A 14,585-nucleotide genomic window follows, 5' to 3' on the forward strand; every position below is an offset into this window, starting at 1 on the left:
AATTGGTGGCGCAGCGTATTTTTTGCAGTTTGAGAGCTATTTCATGGCTTTCGGCAGAGTTGGCCTTTTAACTATCCGACACTTTCTTCACCATTTTATCCATTTCGATACTTCATTGATCGCATTTTCCTCCCCACTCATCGCTTTGTTTTCATCTTTCATTTTTCCTTACCACAAGCCTTCTTTCCCCTCACATTTTGAAAGTTCTACCAGTTTCTAGTCTTCAATTTTTATTCCAACCTGTCCTTATGTTTTAAACTCCGTGAAAACGGAGGTTTTGTAGTCGGTTGATGTGTTTGTTTTGTTTGTTTGTTTGTTTCGTTTTGTTTGGTGTGCGTCTATAGGAAGAGGCAAGTGGTGTGTGGTGTTACAATTCCGCTTTCGACATTTGAATGCTAGTCACGTCGACACTAATATAAGTTTGGTCAAAAGTGCTGGAAATGTCCCAGAAAGGTTTATTGTTTATTGTATAAACAAGTGAACTTTTGACTATTCTTCCTGGAGTCTTTACATATAACATACACATTACATTACAACTTGTGAAATACGCATTACATTACATAATATATACATATTTACATACATCAATAGCAGGAAATGAATTTTGGCCAAAGTCCCCAGGCGCCTCATGCAGTGTTTTATCCATAGTCTGATTATTAAGACAGCTCAGAGATTATTGAACTTAAGCAAGGAAAGTGGCCTTTGAAGCAAAACAAGAAATTCGCAAAATTTCTATCTATTTATTTTTTTATGTTTGAAGTTCATCAATAAGCCATCCATTGATTCCTCTGATCGCTCTTCATTTATTTCAGTCACTCTTCATTAAAACTTTCCACCTTACCAAACCGCCCCCTCCCACAAACCGATCCGTATATTGCCTCATCAAATCGCGCTGGACGTTCGCCCAGTCGAGCACATAATCCATATCAGCTTCCCGGGGGACATATGTCCGCCGTCCGGTATGCTGTACGTCAGCACCTAATGCTGTATGCACAGCCCCTTCCTCAAAAACACGTCCCAATTTCCGTCTGTCCACTCACGGCTAACCCATCCCTTTCAATTTCAATTTCCCGAGTTCGTGCGTTGTCCTTGACCCGTCCATTTTAATTCTCGGCAGTACCTGGCGCATCTTTGGCTAACGCTTTTGGATTTAGCAATCATCCGGACCGATATCAGCGGGTATTAGGGCCTTACGAGCGGCTATATGTCAGAATAGAAGATTGGGTTCGGGTTCGTCAATATCGATTCTGATTGACGACAAATAACCCATTTCGCTGGGTAAATTCTCAGGCAGACCGCAGCAAATTAAAAGCTTCATTCTGTCCCATTCTTGTCCAATTTCTATTTCTCAAGGACATTTCTTTTAAATCATTGGTGATGTTAGTCATTGCATAGGATCTTTTTGGCATGTTATATTCAGTAAGACCAGCACTTGTCAAACACGCTTTTATACCTGGATATTGAACTGTTTTGTACTTCAATACCCTTAATTCTTTCATTGTATCCAAGGACGGATACATAAAATGTCATCTCTGTATCGTAGGCTTTTGTGTTATATCGATCTCATGGTCAAGTTGGTTTTGTTGCTTATCGATTTACCGCAGTTTTGAGTGGCTACTTATACACAGTTGAAGCCCCCATGTATTGTACCGCATTGTCTTTCATCCTTACGTTTAGTACTAAACTGTATTTCAATTTCATGTTTTCATCAATAATATCTGGCTAGTATTGAATATTATCTCCTTGGATATCATCATCGACAAGTTGGATAGTATCAACTATGCTAATAAATGGGTTTGCCTTCATCGGAAAAACATATGGAAGCGCGAACTACGTATTTCCTAAGCAGAGATTTCGGTGGAGGGTGGGGTGGTCATGCCGACGTTAGTAGTGGCCACGATTTTCAGTAGTTGCCGCGAAAAAATCGTGGTCACAACTTAACTAGCACCCCAACCGAAATCAGTCTGCTTGGAGAATATGAACTAGCAGTGTCACACTGATACAGTCTTTTGGATCAGAGCCACGGTGACCGGTTCGGTATGTTCGATGAGTACGCTCGTACAACATTTGTCAAAACCCTGTGGTTTATCAGGGAGTCTTTAGTCACTGTCCCGCAGTCATCTTAAACAAGCCTTTGTTTTAACTTCAAGTTTAAACGCACACTTGAGTACACGTGATGTTTTGATTTATTGGCTCTTGAATATGGCCGTTTCGGTTTATGGTAAGTATTTCCATCTTCAGATTTTGCTCGAATGATAATCATATCTATGAGTAAAAAAATTGCATTCATGAGTGAAAACACGCACTGCAATGGTTGTATCCTGTTAGTGTTAGTTATTTTTACGTCTAAAGGAACGAGAAAATATCGTCACTGTCTATTCCGACCATTTTTTTTACACACCTTATTCTAAAACCTGCTGTAATTTAGCCCGGTCACCATTCGGAACAGACTTGGTCATCTGTTAGCAAAGGGAAGTGCGGTGGAACCGCGCTCATATCCTATAATAACGACAGGAGATTTGGACGGCTTCCTCGTCAAGCTAGCTTTACTTCTCAAACAAGTCATCCTGGACACAATATCCGTCCTAAAAGTCCCTGTGTCAGAAACACAGAAAATGTTATGTCTCATATTTCATAGCCAATAGAAAATGTACCAATAAGTGTGCGTGGTTTTCGGGTGTTAATTTATCAGCCATCAGTTAGCTCGCGCCTTGCATTACCCAAGCAAGGTGGAGACGAATTCAGTCGACCCACCACAGAGCAAACGCATCCTTTCCTTCTTCCTTCGTTTTTTCATGCTTCACAGGTATCAGTATCGGGTTTGAAGAAGAGGAAAGTGTATACAGTCCATCGATGTGCGGGCGGAAAGTCCACATAGCAACTGGAGCTGCACTGAGGCGGCGGCGCAGCTAGCGTATCCAGGTCTGCCGGGAGAGGGGCCCTGGCGTAAGGGTTTTCCGTTCGGCCCCGTTCAGAGAAGGCGGCATTGCGCAGCGCCGCCAGATTGGACGTGGAATTGCAAGCGAGATTTCGGGGCTCATCCTGTGAGATTACGTAGAATCCCCACGGAAGAAGGAGACTTTTAACGAAGCCATTGAAGATTAAGGCATCCGCGAGCAGTCAACACTGAGAGGCTTGCCGCTTCGTGTGGAAAATTTATGCATACTCGCACGCCCCTCTTTCACCCTGAGCCAAGGTAAATCCTGAGACGCTGCGGACTACACCTGCTAGACTCAGACGTGCAAACCAAGGTTTAAGACATTTCCCTCAAGATCTGGGTATCTTCAAATCTTGCAGGTGAGTTATGTATATGTGCTGGGTTGCCTGATGATGTTGGAATGGGAGGGGGGCGTGTCTTCTTCATTTCACCTTCACCTGAATCGGGGAACGTCCTTGGGGGACGTCATAATGCTCTTCCGTTAATCCTACCGCGAATACGGTCTCTTAAGTGTGTGTGTTTTTCATTTCAAGTAACAAAATGTCGTGATGAACACCTTTAATCAAATGATGCTGCGTTTGAGCTAACCTCAGGGAACAAAATTCCGTGAATATTACGCCCCTTCTCCCTCACGAGAAGGGATATACCTGTTTGAATACTGCATGGTTATTTCAACGGATATGTCTAAATCCCAAATCGCAGTAAACGTTACATGACGCAGTGCTGTTATTTGAAGATCGGCCTACTCATCGCCGTGAGTTAGTGCCGTGGCGGTATCACACGAAATCAATATAAATGGCGATCGGTGTACGTGCTTTTTCTAGACAATGCCGGCATTGTAAAAACGCCAGTGAGAACACGGTCTGAATACAAAATAAGGGACTGTAGTTTACTGTAGCTGCGGCGAGCTGCCAGCGGTGCGTTCAGCCGTTCCCGGTCAGACTCCGCGGTGCCGTGCGCTAAACCAAATCAAAACAGGTTAGTTTGCTCACCACCGCGCGACAGAGACTTAGCGGCACCCTTTGATAAATTTTCAACTCTTCGTTACGTCTTATTAATTTTCAATCATCCAGCTGGCCATTTTATACCTCTGCAAATGTCACCGCGCTATTTTAACCTCAAAATCGCCATAAAAACGTGATGTCCTTGGGTTAGATTTATGCGTCCTCGGTGAAGAAGGTTGATGTTTGCTGCGAATTACAAATACCGAGCCGCGCCGAAATCGCGCTGAGATCAGATAGAGCCTTCTTGTTTTGTGAGAAAGTATTCAGTAGTGTACTCAGTGTTTCACAAGGGCCGCTCTTTGCGTCCGCTTCCTGTCCAAAATACGTGACTAGATTTCGCTTTCATCTCGCATGGACATCTGAATCGTCTTCCTTTCTAACTTCAACATTCATCTTCTATCGTATATATCATCTATGGTCTCAGCGAAAGTGGGACGTGTAAAAAGGGAGAATCGCCGGTAGTGTGCACTTAATGCTATGTTTGAAAAGCTACTGCGATGTTGGATGCGTTTGGCATATATCTACTGGATCCAGTAGGGGGGTATTGAGCATTGTGTGCGTTGAGGTTAATGCATTAGTGCACTGATACACCGATATCTAACGGACGCCTTGGTGTAGAGGATGCGGATAAACCAAACTAGGGGACCGCAGGGGGCGAAAACGGCAGTGGAAATAGCACATTATTAGTACAGAATTGTTGGTTTGAAAACATAAAAAAAGTATACAATTTTGTGAATATCTATCGATAATCTATTAGCCGAAAAGATATATGCTACTGTTGTGATAACTAACCAACATTTTCTATTTGTATCCTTTTGGAAAAAGATTTGTAACTCTTTCAAATTGATTTTGTGCAAACATAAAATAAACTGCTTTGTCTCCACACCTCAGAAAAAAACGTAGGCCCGCATATTGACCTGGCCTGGCCTAAGAGTTGATTGGTTCTGTTCTTTCACCTTGGCAATAACCTACCCTACCCGAGCCGTAATATTCAATGACGCCGCTAGTTTCACCACCACTGACGCCATATCCTTTATGGCTTGTAATAATCTCAAACCATTTCGCGGCGATCCCGGGCGTTTTGGTTTATTGCTACGGAGACATCGACAGAGACGGTTATATTTTATTGATAGGTGGGGTGCGCCAGGCACTATCTGTGATGATGAAATTCCATTAGATTAATTTGTTCGCTGTCAACGTCTAGATGTTGCTCGTTAGTTATATGGTGGACTGAAGTGATTTTGATCGATCTATGAAGGACGCCCACTTGTGTCGCAAAAAGAGCACGCGGGCTATAAACAATGTTGTATCTGCCGCAGTACTAACATAGCTGTATACGGTATTCTGAACTTGAAATTACACGGTCGACAAGATGGCGATTTTCTTGTGGTGAGGGTTTAGATCAATTGTCTAGACCAATCACATTTCTGACTGGCACAAGGGCATCGTTGTAAATAGAAAAACTCTCGTGTATATACAATGAATATGTAAACATATTGCTAGTTATATTTCGTATCTTCCTGACAAGTATGTGTTTTCTGTTCGTTGTTGTTGGATGGTGGCTTGCTGTAGTCATCAACCTGTCGAGTGAATGAATGAATTAATGAATAAGCTAGTGAGTGAAAAAAGCGAGTGAGCAAGCGAGTGAGTGAATGAGTAAGTGAGTGAGTGAGTGAATGAATGAATGAATGAGAGTGAGTGAGTGAGTGAGTGAGTGAGTGAGTGAGTGAGTGGTGAGTGAGTCAGAGAATGAGTGAGCAAGCGAGTGAGTGAGTGAGTGAGTGAGTGAATGAGAATGAGAATGAGTGAGTGAGTGAGTGAGTGAGTGAGTGGGTGGGTAGGTGAGTGAGTGAGTGAGTGGGTGGGTGAGAGTGAGTGAGTGAGTGAGTGAGTGAGTGAGTGAGTGAGCAAGCGAGTGAGTGAGTGAGTGAGTGAGTGAGTGAATGAGAATGAGTGAGTGAGTGGGTGGGTAGGTGAGTGAGTGAGTGAGTGAGTGAGTGGGTGGGTGAGTGAGTGAGTGAGTGAGTAAGTGAGTGAATGAGAGTGAGTGAGTGAGTGAGTGAGTGAGTGAGTGGGTGGGTGGGTGAGTGAGTGAGTGAGTGAGTGAATGAGTGAGTGAGTGAAAGACCCAAATAGACGTGTTTACAATGTGTTTAATGGTCGTGTTCAACACCACCGGAATGAATGACATCAGAATTCTTTAAAAAATATGTCTGAAATCAACTTTCTCACTACCAGTTGCCTATACTAGTATGTTGATTGTCAGTAATACCGAAAAAGTACAATGATCATTCAGTATTGATCTTGAAGAAGGCGACGGTGGCCGTTGGAAGATTTGATCCGTTTATACCTTTGTCTTGAAGAAAGTTTAGCGTTGTACAATGATCATTCATAGTCTAATGTATGATATGCAATTGTCTTCCCCCTGCAGGTAAGAGCGGCAACAAACCGTCCCATACCCGACACCACTCTAACCCTCCCGGCGGGGATCGTGTTGTGAAGAAAGTGCAGAGACGATCCGACCAAAACAAACACTGACGTTCCACTTGACCTAAGATGGAGAATGTAACCCAAGGAGCTTCGGGCGAAGACAAGGAGTCTTCAGAACCAGGGAGCGACGAGATCATCATAGTCATCACTGAAGCCGAGAAAAGAGTCGAGAGTGATGAAGAAGAGGCAAATACAGAAGATGATAAAACGAAGGATGAAAGCCCAGAGGTAAAGCGCGTTGAAGAGGGCACTGAAGACAGGCAGACTGAGGACGATGAAGTTGATAAACCCAACGGAAACATGTCCACTGGAGCTGAAACTGTTGAAGGATCAACACAGGAAGCCAGTCTTGAGCAGACACAAGCAAACAGTGAACAAAACACCGACCGAACAGGGTTCATCTCCGAGCTATATGAAGAAGATAGCGATCCGGCGGACTGGGATACGAGCGAAGAAACAATGGACATCCCTCGCGTCATCTGCGTTGATTATATTCGCGCCAAAGGTCAAGAGGAGACCCGTGACTATGGATACACCTTAGAGACAGTGGCGGAAGATACTTTTGAGGGAAGCGACAAAGATGACGACGATGACGATGAAATACCGGTCTCATTGGTGGACTGGGATGGACCGATTCAGGAGGAAATGGACGGGACTGAACTGGCCGACTCGGAATTTGAGTTCACACGATGGAGCGGTGAAGAAGCCAATAACATAGAAGAAACTCTCAACTCAGAAACTGCAGCAGACGATACGGAACAAAACCAAGACGATTCTGACCAAGTAAAAGGCATCAATGAACAAGAATTAAAGATGGTTGATCGAGCAATAGCGGGACTAGAGACGGCAGAGGAGTACATCGAACAGGAAACAACCTTTGACCCAGAGAAGGGAAACGGAGTCGATCAGACACAAGCAGATGTGAGGGTGATTCTGACAACTGTTGATGCTGTTGTTGTTGAAGAAGAAAACCTGGAAGAAGAGAACACTGAAGAAAACCAAGAGGAGGAGATGTTTGGACAGTCGTATGGTACGTGGAAGCGAGTTGACGACCCAGACAAATGTATGAAAAACGATACTGCTGGTCAAGTGGAGATAGAGAGTGAAGGGCTACAGGAGTGCAGAGGGGAAGGAACGGTGTGTACACAAGAGGTGGGAACATATGGGTCCAATCAGGCAGAGGTAAACCAAGAGGCATCATGGGAAGACGTGGTGATCATCGTCTCAACAGTTGAAGAGGTCGAACCGAGCCTGACGGTAAAGGAAGTAGATGTCGACTGGAGCGAGACGACCTCAGATGAACCCCATGAGGGGTCGGGAGGGTTTCAAGAGGAAGACACGACAGGGTTTGACGAAAAAGAAGTAGAGTTAGATCTGGTAACGGAAGAAGTCTCAGCCCAAGACAAAGGTGAAGAAACTTGCGACGTGGAAGTCGGTGTCCAGCAAAGAAAAACAGACTCAGAGAAAAAGGTTAAAGAAGAAATAACAAATCAGGTTGATACACGTGAGAGCACCGAAGAGGGAAATGCATTTTCACCGGTAGAGTTTAGTACAGCTAAGATGGATACAGACTTGGAGAAAACACGGAATGATCTGGAAACGCTCGTGTCCAGGGCTGAACGGGCTGTGCCGGACTTGGAGAAAGCGAGACAAGTTATGGACCAGGAGAAAGTGCGAGGAGATGAGTTGAATACAGAACTGAAGCTGATCAAAGAAGAGTTGGCGCGAGAAAAGACACGCGCACAGGAAGAGAAGAAGAGAGCCGACCGCGCAGAGGCCAAGTTTGAAGAAGCCAGGAAAAACATGGAGCAGGAAAAGGCGAAAACCGACCTCTTGCGGCTGAACCTGGAACAACAGAAGAGTAAAGCAGAGCGCGTGGAAACGGAGATGAAGAAGATCCAGAAAACCGTGGAAACGGAGAAAGCCCGTTCCCAGGGTAAAAAGCGTATCGAGACCGAGGCGCTAGAGCAGGCACGCAGAGATATCGAGTACGAAAAGATCCGGGCGGAAAACGCGGAAGCCGAGTTGAAGAAAGTCCAGCGGGAGTTGGAGACGATAGAAGAGAGGTATCTGGAACAGAGGCGCGTTGAAGCCGAAATCGTTTTGAAGGCTCGCAGAGACGCGGAGTACGAAAAAGCCCGCGCAAACCGCTTGCGTTTGGATCTGAGGACTCTGAAAGAAAACAAGAGCGCGGGAAAGGAGAACGATAAAGACAGTCAGGTACAGCATCTCCAGTCTGAGCTAGAGAGTATGCGGACTGAGCGAGATCAAGAAAAGGCCAGAGCAGACCGTCTGGAGGCGGACGCGAGCCTAGTCAAGGAAAACGCAGTAGACGACGCCTCAAATACAACGAGGTTGGAGCAAGCTCTGAAAACGATGAAACAAGAGAAAGCTAGGGCGGACAGAGCCGAAACGTACTTCCAACAGGCCAGGAGAGAGTGCGAGCAGGAAAAGGTTCGCGCGCAGCTGGAGAAGAGACGGGCTGATCACGCGGAGGCGAGCGTTGAACAAAAACAGAAGCACGTGGAACAGGAGAAGACGAGAGCCAACCGTGCCATAGCAGAGCTAAAGGAGACCAGAAAGCAGCTAAATCAGGAAAAGCTCCGCTACCAAGAAAACACAACGACGCTCCATCGCTCAGAGACAGACCTGAAGCAGGCACGACCCAATTCTGAGGAAACAAATGCAAACGACACAGCAGAGACAGAATTGCAGAAACTACGTGAACAACTTGAGCAAGAAAAAGCCAGAGCTGGCCGAGCCGAGGAGGAAGCAAAAGACCTGAAAGAAGCTACCGCGAAACCGGTTTCTCTGACAGGAGCCGACAAGTTGTACGTAAGAGACGAAGAGACAGAGCTGGAGAGAACACGTCAGGAGGTGGAGCAGGAGCGAGCTCGAACGGAACTGATGAAGGAGGAACTCGAGAAGACAATCAAAGACTTTAAGATGGAGAAACTCCGCGTCCAGGAGGAGAAGATCAGGGCCGACCTGGCTGAGGCAGAACTGAGGAACATCCGGGAGAAAGAGTCGCGCGTGACGTTTCGCCAGGAGTTGGAGAAGGTTTGGGATGACACCAAAGCTAAAGCTAAAGTTGAGGCCAGACTGAGCCAGACAGACCTACATCTGACATTGGACTCCACCACATGGGACGGGTATAAGCTAGAGACAAGCTTCTAGTTTTAAATCCCCCTCCCCCCTCAAAAAGTATTATGATAGCCTCCAAATGTATCAGATATCTTTCAGTGACAGTATGAAATGTAAGTAAATGATAAACCTATTAAATAAAAGGTGATCGTAATGAGAATGACTTGAAAACAAATATGTATAGAGAGAGGAAACAGACGATATATGAATGTAACAAGAAGTTCACAGATATAAAGTTGGCAATAAGAGGAGATAGTGGATATTTTGTCAGTATACCGTAAGTAGATTTAAGATATGCGATATATGTATTATACAGCAGCACGCCCTCTATACTAACTTGCCATACTAGCTAAGACTCAAATGAAGTTATAAGACTTTGATAGTGTCAAAATGTTATCATCTTAGCAAGAATGTTCAACTGAACCAGTTAGTCGGAGGTGTCTGCCATTTTAGCTCTCTACACAACTGCAAAGTATCAATGGGACGAAAGAGTCTCTATCAGGCTTCTTTGAGATGATACAACTTTCGTCAGAGATTCAGAGACATTCAAACGAACGGGGCTAGTCTCTACTCAGGCCCCGTGAAGGTAGCCAAAACTGATAATTAAGATTGTTACAGAACATCTACTTGGAGATTGCCGTTACTAGCCTTCCTTGATGAAAATATGTTTACATTGTTGGATATTTATGTATATGATATTGATAGCACTAAACAGTCTCTCTCGAGCTCTCTATACTGCTGTACCTAGCAGGGTAAGACACCTTTTTTCGTAGTAAAATGACAATCTTTTTTCATCTAAACAATGAGCAATAAGAAGATACAATACGAAACACATGAAAACTTATTTTGATGTGTTTTCTGTACCAGGGGCACATTCGGACAGGCTATATAAGGACAGGTTTACAGTTCATTGATAATACTGTTTTTGCTCGACAAGGAGTTTTGCTTATATTGTATATGGATGAAATAATAGTACTATGATAACCGATCCAGCTAAGGTTGATCTTAGAGAGATCAGTATTGTAAGCGTATGTGGTCGGACACTGTTGATATGCAGTAAATAGTAGCAACAATATTTGTAGTTCTATCATTACTACTATTACTACTACTACAATCGGTACTACTACTACGTCTAAAGGCCTATCAAAGTCTTTATGTCTACCATAGGATAAGATAGTAAGATAGATAAGAAGAAATGCCAACTAACCCGCCTATAAAAAAACTAGCATGTGTTGCAAGATGTATCTATGGACTGTTTAGGTGCCAAGTATGAAAACTATTGCGATGTATTTGTCTATATATAGTCCGCTATTTTATCTAGTACTGTAAGACCACTACAACATTAATGTGTCGAATTACTAGATATATGTATATTACCTTTGGTCTCTTCCAAATAGTATCAACTATGACGTCACATGCCTCTGTGTGTTGTTTTATCTTATGACTTATCCTATATTAGTATGCAGGCTCAAAATTATTGATCACCAAATACCATGCATGGTAGAAAACTTGTTAAACTAAGAACACAACGTAACACAGAAAATAAGAGTTTTATCAAATCTTTATTAGCATCTATTAGTACTACAGACACACATACATGGTGCACCAAACTACTAGTAAAGGATATTAAAAGTGGGAAAAGATAGAGTTAGCTTTTTATTTGTCAAATACATCATTGGAGCATGAAAGCCGGAATACCTATGGACATGACAGCACATTCTACTTTGCACAGTTGTGCTGGGAGCTTATTGTGAATAGAGACGTATTCCATACCGTACTCTTGGCGTAGAAGAATCCGTCTACAGGTCATAATTTGCTGTGCTATAGTGGCGTACAAAACATAACTTGCCAAGAACCTATCAAAGCATATCTGTACTGAACAGCACAGGCTGGCGGCAATAATGTGAATTATTGAGAGAGTGATAACAGAATGTAAGCTGAATACATTTCAGCAAGGTGAATTATCGAATCAATCTAACAATTAGAAACAATATGTGATATAAACATACACAGCCATATAGCTTTTTCTGCACACCTTAAGTCTAACTTATGTAGATATGTATGTCTGTAGACATACATAGCGTTGAGTCCATTGCGTCACTAAGACGTGGGGACTCGTGTTTGGAAGCAGCCGTCCGTAGTGATCAATTCCGATATTCTCACAAACGTGGATCTCTTAGCCCAGTTTAAGGTTCTTTGCGCTCTTCTGATTAGTCAGAGATTTCCTGACAACCGCTAATTTCCAGACATGTTGCTTCAGATTCTCCGAACCATACGGACCAGATACGTGCAAGCCTTTGTCACAGGCTAGAGATCTGTCAACAAACCGAAAACAGTCAATACTGAAACTGTTGCCAAATATGAGTGTTTTCGTCATGCTGTTTTGTTGGGATAAAAATTGGAATGACTACTGCAGATGCTGCTTCCTACTCCTATCTACCATGATATCAATGGAGGATAGTGCTGAACACACTATACAAAACATCGTATCGCATGGCTTCAATATTGAAAGGAACATTCTCAGTGAGAAGGTCTTGACACCTTATACATAACACACCCAAACGGCATGGTTACGTACAAATGTAAAGTTACGAGTTTTAACAGCGAGCAGCACACTATAGTGTATACAAAACCATGTATGTCTGCTGGCAGCCATCAGAAGGGACTGGAAGTCTTCACACTTCGCCCTCAGTTCGAGAGATGTGTGTCCGCTTTCAAGCCTCTTCATGGTATCCTCGAGCCCCTTCCCAACGGAGTGACATTTTATTTAGGCAACACACATGACAAACACATGTTCTGTTATGAACACATAAATAAAACCTGTGTGTCTGCTTGCTGCCGGTGCCCTATTTAAGGTAGGCTTTAGGCGTGGACACAATCGTCGTAGGACGTCATATGATTATGATTTCGTAAAATTTTCAAGCATGTTGTGACAAACCACCGACCGGCAAGGATCTAAGACAGCTTTTTCGGTAACAAGGCGGCTGAACTGTGCATGGCATGGCACTCAGTTTGCGATTGCACGACAATCGTTCGACGAATGTGACCAGGCCCTTAGAAAAGGGCTGAACGGCATCAACACTCGGCTCTCATCACGAGCTATGTGTCCGCTTTCAGACCTGTTTACGGTAGCCTTCTAAAGGTACGAGTTTTAACTGCGAGCAGCACACAGCTTGTAATACAGTTGTATACAGAGCGATGCGTGTCTGCTTGCAGCCGTCCTTTAAGGTAGGCTGTCATCAAAAGGGGCGAGTGGCTTCACACTTTGCCTTTGTCAGGTAGCCTCCTTTCCAAAGGACTGTCATTTTGTTTACGACAACACACGTGACAGCACAGTACATGTCGTCTATCGGGACAGGTATGTGTGTCTTCTTGCTACCGGTGCCCTTTAAGGTAGGCTTCATATAAAGGGCTGACAAGCAGAACACTTTGCCCTAACTTCGAGCTATGTGTGTCAGCTTGCAGCCCTCATGACGATAGCCTCCTTTCTAAAAGGCTAGTTTACTTTCAGGCAACACAGCTGACAAGCACATGTTCTCTGTTGGAGAAATGTGTGTCTGCTTGCCACCGGTGCCCTATTTGAGGTAGGCTACTTTAGGCGTGGACACAATCGTCGTAGGACGTCATACGATAATGATCGACAAGGATCTAAGACAGCTTTTTTGGTAACAAGACGGTTGAACTGTGCATGACACATGTACAACTATCCCAAGAATGAACTCAGTTTCCGATTGCACGACGATCGTTCGACGAATGTGACCAGGCCCTTAGAAAAGGGCTGAACGGCATCAACACTCGGCTCTCATCTCGAGCTAATGTGTGTCCGCTTTCAGACCTGTTTACGGTAGCCTCTCTAAAGGACTGACAATTTGTCTAGGCAGCATACATGATACGCACATGATCTCTTTAGACCCATGTGTGCCATCTTGCAGCTGCCCTTGCACCATTCCGCAAAGGTCTGGAGTTTGACTTGAAAGAGCTATTTCTCAGTTCCAGTTCGCAGGTCAACCGAGTGTTTCGGAAAATAGTTTAAAAACAAGTAAAATCGATTCAGTTCGTGTTCCCTTGAAAACTGTAACCATTGGCGACTCATCTCCAAGCAGATGTGCAGATCTGGCTAATTCTAGGCGCTTTTCACCTGCTTTGAAACATTGGTGCTCTTGTCTAATGTCGTATATCTAACGAATCGCCATAAGAGAGGGCGAACCGTAGGAAATACTATGCTAGACACGAGTACCAGTGTCGCAAAAACAGTTGTAAAACAATGAGAATAAAGCCAGATTCTTAAATCTGCTTGGAGATTGATTGGCGATACCTTCCACCTGAAGAACTGGTCCGCAAGTGGAAGGTAGAGCCTTCATCATAGATATCATGGTGGATAGGGGTCACCTGCGTTATTTCATTGTCTTATTTGGAATGTGCTTAACAAACCCATGACCATGGGCTTGCAGCACATGACTTCCACATCTGTCACTCCTTCTTCTTGCCAGATTTTCCAGTATCTCGGACTGAATCGACTTTGCATCGTCTTCGCTACCAATGAAACTCGTGGACATTTCGAACTTGTTCACTTTTGACTTTACAGTGACCTTAACCAGGACTTTATTTTCTCCTGGTGGGAGATCTAACATTTCAGCTGTTAGATCTTCAGCCAGATCTGCCCTACCGATGATCTCAAGGGTGTTTACAAGCTCGCCAAGCGTGAAGCCGCTTCCTGTCATTTCCTTACATTGGAGGAGACCTTGGTAGAGCTGCTCGCGGCTGCCGGCCTTTTCGAAGTCATGGAAGACCTGCTCAATGGTGACGTCATTGAGCCCCAGTTTCCGCAGTAGACGCCTTGACTCACTGGGTCGGACGTGGACAGCCACATAGTCCAACTCTTCCTCTCTGACGGTGCTATCCATAGGGAGCTGCACAGAGAAAAGACCAAGAATCTAAATGCAAGGTACTTAGTCTAAAGCATTACTAACTAGAGTATGTAGAACGCATGCCAATTTGGATAATAAACT

General features: G+C 44.1%; 1 protein-coding gene across 2 annotated transcripts; it reads left to right on the top strand.

The window, feature by feature from the left end:
- The first annotated feature begins 2,680 nt into the window (after positions 1 to 2,680).
- On the top strand, positions 2,681 to 10,990 carry LOC136431137 (calponin homology domain-containing protein DDB_G0272472-like). 2 transcript variants are annotated; one of them, XM_066422397.1, is made up of 2 exons: positions 2,681 to 3,297; positions 6,374 to 10,990. In XM_066422397.1, the coding sequence occupies exon 2, from the start codon at positions 6,499 to 6,501 to the stop codon at positions 9,607 to 9,609; it is 3,111 nt and encodes a 1,036-aa protein (XP_066278494.1). In that variant the 5' UTR covers positions 2,681 to 3,297; positions 6,374 to 6,498; the 3' UTR covers positions 9,610 to 10,990. The 2 variants fall into 2 exon arrangements, with proteins under 2 accessions (XP_066278494.1, XP_066278504.1); XM_066422407.1 differs by lacking the exon at positions 2,681 to 3,297 and adding an exon at positions 3,773 to 3,916.
- Positions 10,991 to 14,585: the final 3,595 nt, after the last annotated feature.

This window comes from Branchiostoma lanceolatum, chromosome 1, assembly GCF_035083965.1.
Source record: "Branchiostoma lanceolatum isolate klBraLanc5 chromosome 1, klBraLanc5.hap2, whole genome shotgun sequence".
In the NCBI taxonomy this organism is placed as follows: domain Eukaryota; kingdom Metazoa; phylum Chordata; class Leptocardii; order Amphioxiformes; family Branchiostomatidae; genus Branchiostoma; species Branchiostoma lanceolatum.

What these genes read in the sequence shown, in the direction of transcription:
- LOC136431137 (XM_066422397.1), top strand. Translation starts at nt 6,499, where the DNA reads ATGGAGAATGTAACCCAAGGAGCTTCGGGCGAAGACAAGGAGTCTTCA.